At 47.7% G+C, this 14,161-nt stretch overlaps 1 protein-coding gene across 10 annotated transcripts in view; it reads left to right on the forward strand.

Moving 5' to 3' along the window:
- EXOC6B (exocyst complex component 6B) overlaps window positions 1-14,161 on the forward strand; it is a 293,888-nt gene that overhangs the window by 44,061 nt on the left and 235,666 nt on the right. For all 10 annotated transcript variants that reach the window (XM_035547430.2, XM_035547427.2, XM_035547428.2 and 7 more), the window contains exons 2-6: window positions 552-717; window positions 7,524-7,571; window positions 9,190-9,280; window positions 9,388-9,433; window positions 13,709-13,913. In XM_035547430.2, coding sequence (XP_035403323.1) covers window positions 552-717; window positions 7,524-7,571; window positions 9,190-9,280; window positions 9,388-9,433; window positions 13,709-13,913 — 556 coding nt within the window. The remainder of the gene's footprint in view (window positions 1-551; window positions 718-7,523; window positions 7,572-9,189; window positions 9,281-9,387; window positions 9,434-13,708; window positions 13,914-14,161) is intronic.

Below are 14,161 nucleotides of genomic sequence, written 5' to 3' on the forward strand. Positions count from 1 at the left end.
TTTTGCTTGGTGGTACCGAAGGCTGCCTGGTACCTGCGGCATGCGCAGCGTGCACGTACCTTCTGTTGGGGTGTCCCCATCAGTCTGGGTGGTTTTCAGCTGTGTAGGACTTAGAGCAGCACGGCTAATTGGGCTGTTCAAATTTGGAGGTAGGAAAGGGAATGGGATTTTGGAAGCTGTAGAGGTGATACTTCTCCACTGCAGCTTTTCCCCTCGAATCCTGAAGAATACCCAGAGAATACTGCACACAGTAGCACATAGTGGTCAGAGGTGGCTAAGCTCAAAGCTAGAGCGTGGCAATTTCATCTCAGAGGATTCAGAGCTGGGCTGGCCGAGTTGTGATCTCTGAGGGAACATCGAGCTGGTGTTTGGCAAGTGGGGGGACGGGGAGGAAGGCTGGAGCAGAAGGATTTTCAAACCTGGGTTTGGTGCCTGGCAAGTAAAAAAGAGGTTTTCTTTTGATTTTTAGAAGTTGTATTCTGGATATTTCTTTTAAGTAGTTATGCTAACAGGTATTGGAACCCTGACTCACGGTGGCATCTTCTTTTTAGGTCTGTTTATGATGGAGAGGAGCACGGCCGTTTCATGGAAAAATTGGAAGCACGGATCAGAAACCATGATCGGGAGATCGAGAAAATGTGCAACTTCCATTACCAGGGCTTTGTGGACTCCATCACGGAGCTGCTGAAAGTTAGGGGAGAAGCTCAAAAACTGAAGGTAAGAGAAAGCCACCTGAATGACATGGCTCTAGGTGGTCCTGTCTGAGCAGGGGGTTGGACAAGGTGACCTCCGGAGGTCCCCGACAACCTCAGCCGTTCTGTGATTGACCAAGTGAATGTCTCCTTTTGTCCAGAGCATCTTTCCTCCGTCTGGGAAAAACAAAAACAAACCCCAGCAATCTTCATTGTTTCTTCCTGTAACGATCGGTTGGTCGTTTGGAGTTCAACAATTATTTTGGCAAACTGGAATGCTGTGGTACATTAGCTTTAATCTTCCTTGCGATTCTAAGTCTGTTCTCCATTAGGAAACACATGCTTTTCCTGGTGTACCTTAGACCAATTTCTTAAGCAAAAATAAGTTCTACAGGCTGAAGGATGTCTGCTATAGCAGCATCTACTCTAATGCCCCACGTGACATCAAATTCTTGTTACGATAGCATTGCATCAGAGTCAGAGCTACAAAAAGACCTGATGCAGATCCGACTTTAGTCAGGAGGTGTCTGCCCAACACTGGCAAGTGAGATATTTAAAAAGCAAATGAACATCAGAGCATGCTAAGGTATTCAGAGGAAGCAGGCACAGAAGTGAAAAGTAAGTCATCAGTAGATACTGAAACACCGTTTGAACAAATACATAGCTTGATTCTTTTTCTGTGGCATCTCCAGGTGTGGTTGGCTTAACTAGAAAATAATTCTAATAATTTTGCCTTCTCCATTCCTGGCTAGAGCCAGGAATGGAGAAGGCAAAATGGTTACAGCTAGGGGTGGATTTTCTAAATGATGTGGCCCTTGAAGATGTGCAGAAAGATGAGAGAGAGGTGGATTTTTACAGATTCCTTGGAAGAATGTGCTCAGCATTGTGTGGGAAAAATCATTGGTAAGGATTGGAATGCAGATACGTGGTAGGAAGGTTTCTGGGGACAAAAAGGATCTAGAGATTGGTGGTGTCCCTACATGCAGGGGTCAAGTGGGCTTCAAATATGAATGTTACACAATTTGGGGCATATAAGACAGCGTAGCTGTGACTTGTTGAGTGTCAGAGGTTGGAGAGCCTTCCTCTTTCTCCTAGAGAAGTTAGAACAGAGGCAGAGAAGATAACGTGCGTGCCTTTTCCGTTCTTTTCTGCAGCACCAAGCTGTGACCTTGATATAAAAATCGAAAGCAACTTCCTGGAACGATCAGTTAGTGAATGGGAGTGAGCTGGGTGGCACCCAAAAAGGAGAATTCTGTCTCTGGAGACCCAGCACAAGAAGTCTTCCTGTGGAGTCTGGGTGGAGAGGTGGAGTCTGACCTGTTTAGAAGGACCTTTTTGGGCATCTAGAAGAGTGGGGGACTATTCAGTGGGCATTAGAGAAGATGAAGTCATAAATAAGGGGAAAAAAATCTTAGAAAAGCAAATTTTCTGGAAAAGAAAGAAAAAAAAAACCACTTTACCTTCACTGTGCTGCCTCTTGCTTTTCACACGTTTATTTATTCCTTCATTTAAAGCTACTTCTGGCCTTTCCAAGCTTGCTTCAGGATTAGCACATGGCCTTGATCCCCCGAGCCGTGTGCTTGCAGGAGCACCTCTCCAGGTGTGTTTCCTGACACCAGAAGCACCCTTATTATTACAACGGCATTTTCCACGAAGAGCATTCATCCAGTGGTTGATTGCAGGATGAGGCCATTGGAAATACCATGAAAGAAGATTTTTAAAGCCATTGTTTCTAGCCAAGAATTCCACATTGTTTGTTTGCAAAGGCTCGTTGCTGTTTCCCATTCTACAAACAGCTACTTTGTTGGTGGCGCACTGTGAAGTCCATCTCTACCCTCAGGATCTCTCTTGATTTCCATTACTATGTGATCTATAAAACGGCACATGGGAAAAATATACACAGAAGCTTATTTGAGAAACATTGAGCCCTCTTTGTAAGGGTTTCCCCAGGGAATCATCCGTGGGTCCAGTGGCGAGAGCGTGTTTTGTTCCAGCTATTCATTCTGTATTTGATCTCGGTCTTTTTCTCAATAGCACTGCTCTTTGAACGTACGTACAACCAGCTATGAAATAAATGCCCTCCGTGTTGCACCTCCAGGACGTATCTGTAGCCGCGTGCTTTTAGCTTTGGGGCGTTCTCTGTAATGTCACACTTGCAGAAATATCCACGTTCATTGTTTTAAGAGTGCAAGCTATGAGCTAGATGCATCGTCTCCCCTCCCTCGCGTGTACCACAGCTGCTCTCTTCCCTCTGCACTGCAGTGCTGTGTTTCAGGTGGCCCCACATCAGGCTGAACCCTGATCAGGACTGCGTGGCCAGCCTTTCTGCTCTCCTTCCTGCTCTCCTTGGCCTGTGAAGGGCTAGCTCTGAATTAACTGGGAGCTTGAGCTTTTAGCTCCGCAGGTGAGCTCCTCCGCAGTGCATTTCTGCACTAAGAAGCTTTGCGTTGCTTTCCAAGGATGCTGGGTCACTGCTTGAGAATCAGTATATGATTTAAAAAAAGAAAAAAAAAAAAAAAAAGGTAAGTTAGTTGGGAATACATGGGGCACATTTTCAAAAAGGCATCTCCTTATTTTGGGTGATAACTTTTTTTTTTTAAACCAAAACTTCTGCATTTCCTTACTCTTTTTCTTTTTTTAACTGCATGGCTTTACTAAGGCTCTTTACTTTTAACTTCTTACGTGGTTTTAAAGAAAACCCTTTTTGCTTTGCTCTTTTTGCATGTTGTACATCTTAAACGTTCTCATATCTTCTACGGCACAAAAACTTGCATTCTCATGAGGAAGTCAGCTTCGTGATACTGACTCTTCTCAGTCCCAGTTCGCACTCCCACTGGGTCTTGCAAGCCGTCTACCAGTCCAGTTACTCCATCTTATAAAGGTTCCAGTGGAGATTAAAAGAGCAAAGATAAATTATGCATTAGGATGGTTCAACTTGGAAAACCTGACTGGAGGTGTGAAAGGGAACAGAGCAGAGTCACGGGGCTGGTGCCAACCTCAGCGACTCCAGAGGGTCAGTTGAAGCAAGCCCTGCTTCAGCTGTGTTGTTCCTGATGGATTTTTGTCTGACCTAATGGTAGTCCTCCCTCCGAGTAGTCCTGCCCTTCCTTCTCTAGGAAACCCAAGTTGCGTGGTTAAAAACTTCTTTTTTCCTGTCTACAACTTTTGGACCTATCAGGCACAAAAGAGAGATCATTCCTTCTTGTTTCTGCAGCAGAAACTCCTCCTGTAATGTGGAGGCTGAGGGACTGTTCTCTGGCCTTGCTGTCTGTAAGATAAGTAGCCCCAATCCATCCCAGTGGGTTGTGCTTTCTGGGCATCTCACTGCTTTTACTTTTCTACTGTGGAGTCTTTCCAGTTGGTGGGTTCTTCCTTATTTTTTTATTTTTTTTTTATTTTTCATTATAACAGCATGGTTTTTGAACTGGAGCAGGCACTCAGTCACCAGCGAAATGGTGTGGAAGGGTTATTTCAGGTGTGCTGTAGAATTCTCTTCATGCACACTTGTCTGATGCTCGCTTGCTGTGTAGCAGCACAGCACGGGCTGATTTTCAGTTTGATTCCCTGTGCTCACCGGGTCCTTTCTCAGAGCTGCTGCCCAGTCGCCTGTTGTCCTGTTTCGTGCAGCTCATTACCCCACCCGAGCTGAGGGAGTGCTCCACACCTGCCACTGCCGAACAGCAATTAATAGAAAGGCTCTTCTCTGAGAAGCCATCTGCAGGTCTGATCTTCTCTCCCAGCATTCACGGCACCGCAGTGCTCAGTCGTAAAAGCTACGAAGTTAAGAGTCAGGGAAAGAAAACGAATGGGAAGCAATCTTTATTGCTTACAGCATTCAGATTAAGGCAGATCTAATAAAACGGAGGCAGGTGGTGTAAAGCAAAGGGAAGCTCACCTTCCCCACGCCAACCCGAGCGGTGGGTATTGCTGCCGCGGAACGCGGCCGTGACCTAAAAATGCGACGGCCGTGCAGTGGAGTCCCGTAGGGGTTGGACACAGGAAGAGACCATGGCTGTGGTGGTGGGTAATTAACCTGGTCCTTGGCTGCTCTCTCCAGATTGGGAAGTTCAGAGCTGACTCGAAGGATTGCTCCGCAGCCAGCCCTCCTTTCGTAGGAAAAGGACGTGGAGACCCAGGGTAGGCGGGTGTTGGAGGCGGGGATGCAGCCAGCGCAGCCGCGCGGGGTCAGACCGCTGCCCTTCGCATCCATTCCCGGGATTCCTCTCCAGCGCCCTTTGCTCTTCTCTCTCATCACTCTGACACTCTCTAAACGATAGCAGAGCGACGTCTAAAAACCCCAAAACAAAAGCCCTGCTCAGTACCACATGTTCCACGTGCAGATGAATGAACTAACAACTTGAGCATCCCGTAAGCCCCTTCCGTGATCCCATCGTCTCATTCTCCACATGTGCCCACCCGTTGTCGGTCCCCCCCTTGCTGGGCGTCTGTCTTAGATTATCAAATCTCCTCGTCTGAACAGCTTCAGTGTGTCTACAGAGGATCTCTATGAATAATCATCTATTTCTTCTCGATGTATGGACGTAGATCTCGAGAACAAACCAAAGCACAACCCCCTGCCTCCCGAAAACTCTCAGTGTGCCGGGGCAGAATATATCCTTACGTTTTGCCTTAGCTGGGGTTGATGTGTAATTTTAATAGAAGACTAGTGCAGCCTTGGCATTATTTTAGGAGCAGTTTTAAATTACCCTACATGGATTCGTTTTTCCTGGTGGGATTTTCAGGATATAAGAAAATAAAATAATCTTTGGAAGAGATGCTCTGCTCCTGCTCGTAAAATCTCAATACATCATAAAGGAAATGAGCAGTTTTTGCACAGGGCAGGCAGCCAGGAGAGCTGAAGCTACTGCAGAAGGGGGAGCAATACGATGCAGATGCTGTAGTGAAATTGTGTGCGGGGAGATCATGGGATGACTCCTCCGCATACCTCGTGGTAAGCAAATAACCAGCACGGCCAGCGTTAAGCACAAAAGGAGGTCCGTGAGGCGGGATGGCTTTGCTCGTTGAAGCAGCACCAAGCTCTCCACGTGAGACCTCCTGTTGAAACTTGGACCAGTTTGGAGCATCATTATTGCTCGGTATCTTCCAGTAATTGGCAGGCAACAAATTGGATCCTGAATCAGTTTTATACATATTAATGCAAAACTCCTCTTCTATCTGAAACGCTTGCCTTGCGGTGTGCTGAAAAAAAAGAGAGTGGTGGCTGTTTTCTTCTGGGTATGCCTTGAAACTTGTCCTGCTTTGCTCTGCTCTTGCTGCCACTCCACGCACCGTCCATGTTCTGTTGGGTATTTGGAGAATGCTTTTCATGGACACCTTCGCTGGCAGTGAATTCATTCAAAATTCCTGGCTGCTGTACGTGGTGGCAGCCAGGGGGCTGTGCAGTACCTGCTCCTGCAGCTGCTGAGACGTGCCAGCTGGCGGCTGTCTGAACGCTTTGACGGGGAGAAATCAAGACAAGTTGGTAGTATTTACCGAGTGTCTTACTGGAAGCAGAGCTCTTAATTTGGTTTGTGGGATCTTGTGCTCCTGAATGTACTCCGAGAGCTCCTTATTGCAATTCCTGCAGTTGTCTTATCTCTCGTCCCGATTTTTGTGTAGAACGAACAGAACTCCCCAAAACACACATGAACTGCTTCATAAAATTTGATGATGCCGCTTGAAGCCCAGCAGCAGTTTCCACGGTGCAGTAGGTCTGAGCAGAACGAGAAACCTCCGAGACATCTTACAAGGATGAGTCTGGAAATTGAAATTTACAACTTTAATGGCTATAAAAAGAGAATTTTATGGGGGGGGGGGAAAGTAGTTTTATGGCATGTTAGTCTTGCACTGACGTGAGGCACCTGAACTCTGCGCAGTTATTCTCTGGTGGTATTTATCTTTATAATTGGCTGTTTTTGTTAAAAACCTGAAGGTGGACATGTTTACTTGAACGTTTGTGTATTTTTCGGCCATCCCAGCTGGTCTCTATAAGATGCTATCTCTGTTTACAAACCTCCTCCTGTCTGAACTCGAAGGAGTATTCAGAAGAATTCCCAAAGTCGTCTTTCTGCTTGTTGTCTAAATAATGTGTAAGCTGCTTATTTTCTGTCCTGATGAGTTTAAAACGCAGCTTAGTTCTCCTCTGTGTTTTCACTGAGGCAAACGGATGCACACGTCGTAAAGGGCTGAAGTGCTGCAATCCCGTTTGTCCAGGGAACCTGCGGGCTTGCAGAGTGGGAGATTTTTGAACTCTGAGCCCTAGCTTCATAGGGTAATGCAGAAAGACAGTTGAGTAAAGAAAATAAGCAATCCTTTAAAATAAACCAATAAAGATATGGGAGCCGGGAGGAGGCAATCAATGAGAGATGCGTGTGAAGGTCTAAAAGAAAATATTTGAACTTCATAGGTCAAGTCCACACTGAAGACTTTTTTTTCTTACTGTGATATTAAGGAGTTAAAGGCTAATTATAATCTGTTTAGTGTTGGGTAGGGGAAATTTCTTTCCAGGAGGTGATTTCTGTCCTACCACTTACATAAAATAGCGTTTAAGAGGAGAACCCTCATGTACAAGATTTGGTCCGTCGGTACTGCAGCTTTTCGAGGTGGCTGTGCCGACAGTGTCAACTCCTGTTGCCTTCTACTTTTGTTCAGTAACAGGGAAGAAAATTCTTTTATGGCACGTGGTCGGTTAATAAACTGTTCTATGCCGTGCAAGAGAACGCTGTGTGAGAAGCAATGCGAGGGTGTTTATGTGCAGTTATTTCTTGTGAAAAGCATTGTCCTGACTCACGTGCAGATGTGCTCCTTCTCTTTTCCCCAATGTCCCCGCAGAACCAAGTGACGGACACCAACCGAAAGCTGCAGAACGAAGGGAAAGAAGTAAGTGATGCATCCGCTCGTTGTCCTTTTTGCTTTTCCGTGATGTGGCCGTGCTTGCTGGTGGCGAATTACACTGAGCACCAGTAAGCGCTGAGCGTTACTGCTGGTGTACCTGGCGCTGGTGTCAAGGTGGGCGTTGATCCTCTCCTGTCTCTCTCATCTCGTTGTGAAGCGTAAGTCGTGTGAGTGTTGGGAAGTGATTTTTCTCTCTCTTTACTGTGTGTGGATTGAAAGCTAGTGGAAGGGAAAACCTGGAAAGCAGGAAGCCCTTGAATCAGCAGTAATCAAGTTGTGGGCTCGCTCCTTCAGCCCTGAGTGGCATGGATGGGGTTGTCTGTGGCCACGCGAGCTGGAGACTCTGTGCCTGCTCCGTGCTGCAGCGTGGCAGCAGTTAGAGCCGGCGTGGTTTTTGAGCCCCACGGGTAGAGGCATCAAGGCATGGAGAAGGAAATGATTGAATGTGCCTCGGGTGCGATTTGCCTCTGACCACATTCATTCCTCTGTCCTTTCATCGTAATGTTAGCAGGCTGGAGGGACTCAAGAGGTGGGTGACAGCTGGGTGTTGCACGAAGGCGCTGATGTCTGAAGCTTTTCGAGTGCCTCAGAGATCTGAGAGAGCTTCCAGGGACAGTTCTGTTCCCGTCTTTTCCCCTTCCTCCTGTTGAATCTCATTGCTCTACCTGTATTTCATATAAATCTTCTGCTCTTTGCACCCTTTCTGTTTTCCTTCTTAACTGCCCTCCCAGACGGCCAGGCTGCATTTCGCTGTGAGGACACGCAGGCATCCCCATCTCAGTGAGCTGCACTGCGTTTGAAAAACAAACGAGGAAAGACCACGTTGGACTGTGTCAGACCAATTATTCTATTAAAGATCAAAGATAAAAATGCCCTGTGGGGAGGAGGTCATGCAGCTTCTCCCCTGAACCAAATAAACATGCTTCTCTGTTACCTTGAGCAGAAGATTCATCTCTCGAAGTAGAATATCTGGGGATTTCAAAAGGACTTTCACAAACTCTGTCTGGTCCTGTGGAGCCAAGTCAGTGCTCTAGAGGACAGAACTGTGACCTGCCCCTTTGAAAGAGCAGAACTAAGGAAGTTTTTGTGTGTGGTGGCTGATCCTTGTTTTGCCGTTGTCCAGATGCATAGGTTTTTCTGTTGGAGACAGAGCTTTTAAAGCTCACGGTTGGTTTGGGATGCTAAGAATTCCTCTGGGAGCGAGCGGCCACGTCCTGCCTTTTAGAAGGACTAGAAAAGAGAAACTTGGAAGGAGAGCGGGAGTATGGCAGAGATGAAAAAAAAATGGGAAGGGGAAAATCATTTTTGGAATTCACAGGACGTGCTACAAGGCTGGTATTTTGATGGCTTTGGTTTTGCTGCTTGCTTGCTTGAAATTAGACGAGGGAATGCTTCTGCTATTTGATTAAACCACCCGAAGCTGCCTGCGCTCCCAATTTCAGCGATGCTGCGCAGTGCTCAGGGAGCTCTCCCGTTATCAGAGTAGGCTTTGTTGTCGACCTCCTGTTTGGATGTTCATGACAAGTGCCAAGTAGTTTGTATCCTCTCTGCTCTGTCTGTTTACTATTCTTGGTGAGACTTTTTTTTTCTTTTTCCCCCAAAGCTGATAATAGCGATGGAAGAGCTGAAGCAATGCCGATTACAACAGAGAAATATTTCAGCGACGGTTGATAAGCTAACGCTGTGTCTTCCTGGTGAGGATCTGCAATTGCTCTTTATTTGTACAGCTGTTTATTGTAATTCAGATCTCTTTGCTTTATGCTTCTGTCTCAATGCTCTTGTGTTTTCCTTCTCTTTCCAGTCCTGGAGATGTACAGCAAACTGCGAGAGCAAATGAAATCTAAAAGGTAAATTTTATATAGACTGATGTTTGTATTGGAAGAGTTGAAAAGCACCCCGTTGGTGCTAATTAAATTAAACAATGAGGTTCTCAAAACTTAGGAATTCAGAATCATCCTTTCCGAGTTAACTTGTGTGATTTCTGGCTGGTATCTTCACAGAACGGCTCAGCCTCCTGTGGTATGGACTAGAACTGGGATTGCAGCAGGCTCTAATTTTGTGTTAGGCTTTCTAATTAAGGTGGACGTTCACTTTTTCTTTCCATGGATGCTCACTGTTGCGGTGGACATTCCAAATCAATGTATGACTCAGTACCTGTGTGTTATTACTAGATGTCATATTATGGATGCCATCATACAAAAACTGGTCTGAGAGAAGCTGCTGAGAGGGCACGCGGCTTATTTTGGGATCGAAATAATAGTTCAGAAGAGTGAGCTGAACTAAAACGGCTTTGTGGCCCAGAAATCACGAGCTGTAAATCCAGGGTTTTTCCCACCCCACATCTGTTGCGATGCTGAAGAATTAAACCGTGGCCCAGGATATTCGCATGGCCGGGGTCCTGGGGGATGGTTTGTTTAAGCAGTTTGGAGGCGCGCTGTAGCCCTGGGGGTGGCAAATTGGGCAAAGAGCAGCTGCTAGGAGGAGGTCAGTGGAAAACGCGGTGGGCTCCAGCTGAATGCCATGCAGGGAGCGCAGTCAGATCCAGTGCCTGTTTTGTGCCTGCCATCCATCATGTAAACAATACAGAAGAAACCAGATGTTTCCAACGAGGCGATAACTAACTGGCTAAGCGTAATTTTACACTTCCCCTCCTGCCTCCTCTGATCCCTGTGGTCCTTGGTCCCCAGGAGCCTTGGATAAACAGATAAGCATGAATCGTGGAAGTGGGGCTGGCCAGAGAGGTTACAGGGAGCTTAGTTAGTTCTTCACAGAGCTCTCTTTGCTTCTCTGCGTGGCTCAGTACAGAGCCGCAGTCTATAGCTCATCCAACTGTTTTTCTTCTGTTTATGGGAACAGTGAGGGGCTTACCCGTTGACAGATGTGGGGTGGGGAGCTTGAGCTGATCACAGTGCTGTGAACTTTTGAAGGGAATCCACATGCTGCTCGAGTCCCTCGTTCTGGGTAGTGTTTCCAGGGTCTGGTTCTAAGAACTGCATCTTTTTTTCTTTCCTTTATTGGACTGGTTCATTTTGAAACAAATAGAAGTTGAAAGCCACATTTAAGAAATATTTGAACCCTTGGCTTTTTTTTTTTCCCCTCTCCTTCTTTCTTTGTCTGGATTTGATGGCTTCATTCACCAAACACAGCACAACATATTAAATATTTCTGTGTCTGCACCCGGTCTCACTTATCCATCATTTTGTGATGGCCAGCGGGGGGCTCGGCTACTAGTGTGAGTCTCAGGTTTTGAGTGCACAACCTCAGAGGAGCAATAGGTTTTGCATTCTGGGTGAATAAGCTTGGCTCTTCCAAGGTAGACAAAAAGAGTTATGTGCTGTTTGCTGCGTGATGTTTATGAAATGAATGGGAGCGTTTGCCAAACGCAGAATCTGTGACCGTTAACTGGAGCTGGAAATGGGGAGCGCAGCGCGGTCCAAACCCAGAGGAGTGACCGTGCTACCAGCAGAGAGAAGAGATGCAGAGAAACCTTTCATCTTCCATTGTCCAGAACTTAAGGAAATGACAGAAAGAACTTTTTTTCTCAGGCGTCTGGGACACACAAGGCTGCTCGTTGGAAAGTGATGAGAAAAATCCCTCTGCCAGACCCTGGGAGAAAGGATGCAGATAGCTGTGTGTGGGAGCCTGTCAGTGAGCAAGTCATGAATCCTGCTGACAAATGAATGCCAGGGCTCGGACGTGGCGTGGAGGCTGTGTGCCTTCGGGGTACCTCCCGTTTCTGGGGGCCTCCGAAGGGATCTGTCTCACTTACCCGTGGGTCACTTGGTCTCCAGCAGTAGAAAGGAGAATGTTTCATCCTGCTCGTAGCCGAGAAGCCTCTGTAGGGCTGTGCCCTTCCAAGCGGGACCTGGCCGTTTCCAGAAGGGAGAAAAAGTCAACTCTGAACCTATAGTTTATTGAAATGCCCCATTCCCAGTTGGCAAGCGTTCCTGTTTCACTGCTGCAGTGGTCCCGTGGGGTGGCCGATAAGAGGCGTTTGTGCAAGAAAAATCAGACCGGTTCTCAAAACTCCGGCTCGTGCAGCGGTTTGGGGCATCGCTGCCTTGCGGCCGGCGGTGGGGAGCCTCGCGGCGCGGCGCCAGGCAGCTCGGCTTCGCTCGCAGCGATCGCGGCTCTGCACGGCTGCACTTTGCTCTGCCCCCACGTGTTTCGGGCTTTGTTTTCGGCAGGCAGGCGGGGACCCCATCAATGAACACCCGCTGTTCCCGCAGGCCACGTTTTAGCTTCTTCTAGTTCAACAAACAATGTCCTGAAATACAACAAACCCCCGATGTGTGTTTATTCCTCTGGTTTAATTTCTGGCTCTCTGTGCACTCTTAAGTTTCCCTCCGGAGAGGATTGCGTTTTATTGCACATAGCTTTTCATACCTCACCGGGGCATAAACGCTGACCGGGCTACGGGGTTAATCCGGTTAACTTCTGGTGTTCTTAACAGGACAGGCAGCTCTGGGTTAAAATAACTTCCCCATGGACCTGCCCGGAGTTTAGGCAAGAATTATTTTGAATGGGGATTTGAGCGTCAGGTTATTTCAGTGGCACATTGCTTAGGACTAAACACTTTTTCCCACCCTAACCTTCAGGGTGTAAGTGGTGTAGGCGTTTGTGAACGGGATTAACCGTGAGTAGAGTCAGCTCGAGTTGCCTTAATTCACCCCCAGAGGGGACCGTGACCCCGTGGGGTGGCAGTCTTTTGGCATGTGCTGCTCGCTGAAACCCTGTGAGCAAAACCTGTTGGGGGGGAAGCCCGTTTATGTCTGAACAAACTCTTGCAGGAGGGCCCCCGTGGGGCATATTCCAGTGAATAGGCAAATGGGTGCCCTCTTCCCAAAGGGGAAAGACTGAAAATATTTGAGAAAAATGGTTTGAACAGTTTCCCGCTTAGTTTCCCATTTAGCATCTCCTGTCAGGTTACTCAGCCCGCTTTAAAACGACCCGTTACCGTGCTTCGTTCTTCCGATGGCAGTCGTGCTGTTGTGCAGAGAGGTAAGGGAAATGTTTGGTACCTTGCCTAAGGCCATTGCTGGGCCTGACCGAGGTGTAAAAGCACGCATCCTGGATAAAGGAAGGAGCGTTGGGGTTCTTGCAGTCTAAGGCTTCATCTTAAGTTGTTAAGGTATATTCCTTTATAGCGGGGAAGTCAGTTATTGTCAGCATCGCAAAGCTCGCGGACGCCAGTGGTCCAACAGGAGCTGCAGAAGAAGGAGGGACCTCGCAGAAAAAGTGTCCTTTGGTCCCCCCATGGGGTTGTATTGGGATTGTTTTCACCTCTATCGAAATAAAAACGTACCTTGGGTGGGAAGTGTTTTTCAGTGGTGCTTAGCAGCTTTTGAAGAGCTGGGAGGAAGGTGGGGTCTGAGTGCTTGTGCCACAAGAAATCTGAGCGCTCTTATACTCAGGGTACATCGGACAGAATATCGAGTATCCATGCGAGTCGCACAGACTGGCACGTGTTGGATAGCAGTTTGTCAGCCTGTGGTACGTTATATATTCTCATCTCCATCCTACTGTTTTACAAGACCTCACTGTTCAGGGGCCACCCAATCCTTGAGGCGACAAAGGTGAGGCTGCTGCAGCCCTGGGCCCGAGCAGTCACAAGGTGAGGGCGCACCCGTGGACGTTGACACACAGCACCTACATTGACACGCAGCTGGCTGCACGGGTCGGGTGCGTGCCCCATACCTCACCCAGTAACCCCCCTGCTCTGTGGGGTGCTCCGGAGACACCCCCTGTCCCCCTTGGGGAGGTCTTGGGGACACCAGAGCCTGGGGCAACGGAGCAGGCACGTGGGCGAGAGCTGTGCTGGGCTCAGCTGGCGCAGGCAACTCGTTGCCCAGCTGGGCCCTGTCTGTGCATCAGGGCTCTGAGTGAGGAGCTGCTGCTCCCAGCCAGAACTGCCATCACAGTGTTCCTCTGCTTCCCTGTTTGGAAATGAAAATGGAGCTTTTATGGTTACCTGGGTGCCAAGATCTATATTGCTTCAAACGGAGCTGAAATTCTTAGACCTATTGAATTATTTACGCACAGTGCACATTTTTGAGTGGAAATGGGGTGGAAATAGCTGTTCATTTTTTTTTTCCTGCATCTGTTTTGCCTGCTTTCCCCAGACACTACCCTGCGCTGAAGACCCTGGAGCACCTTGAGCACACCTACCTGCCTCAGGTGAGCCACTACCGCTTCTGCAAGATCATGGTGGATAATATCCCAAAGCTGCGCGAGGAGATAAAGGAAGTTTCCATGTCAGACCTCAAGGATTTCCTGGAGAGTATCCGTAAGCACTCCGACAAGATTGGGGAGACAGCAATGAAACAGGTAAGGACCCCTCCTCTTTGGCGGAGGGGAAGCTGTTCTGGAAGGAGTTTCACAGTCACGTTGAGTTCTATCTTTTCAATGCCAAGGCAGTAAAGGCTTCACAGCAACTTTAAGGTGAAAAAGTTTTTGTTCTGTAATTCCTGCTGGCTCTTATTTTCTAATTTTTACCCTATTGAAAAATGGCAGTTTGTTTTTGTCGTCGTCTTCTCCCACATGTACTTTGTCATGGACTCTTGGCAGCCCCGCAG

Source organism: Cygnus atratus, chromosome 4 (genome assembly GCF_013377495.2).
Source record: "Cygnus atratus isolate AKBS03 ecotype Queensland, Australia chromosome 4, CAtr_DNAZoo_HiC_assembly, whole genome shotgun sequence".
In the NCBI taxonomy this organism is placed as follows: domain Eukaryota; kingdom Metazoa; phylum Chordata; class Aves; order Anseriformes; family Anatidae; genus Cygnus; species Cygnus atratus.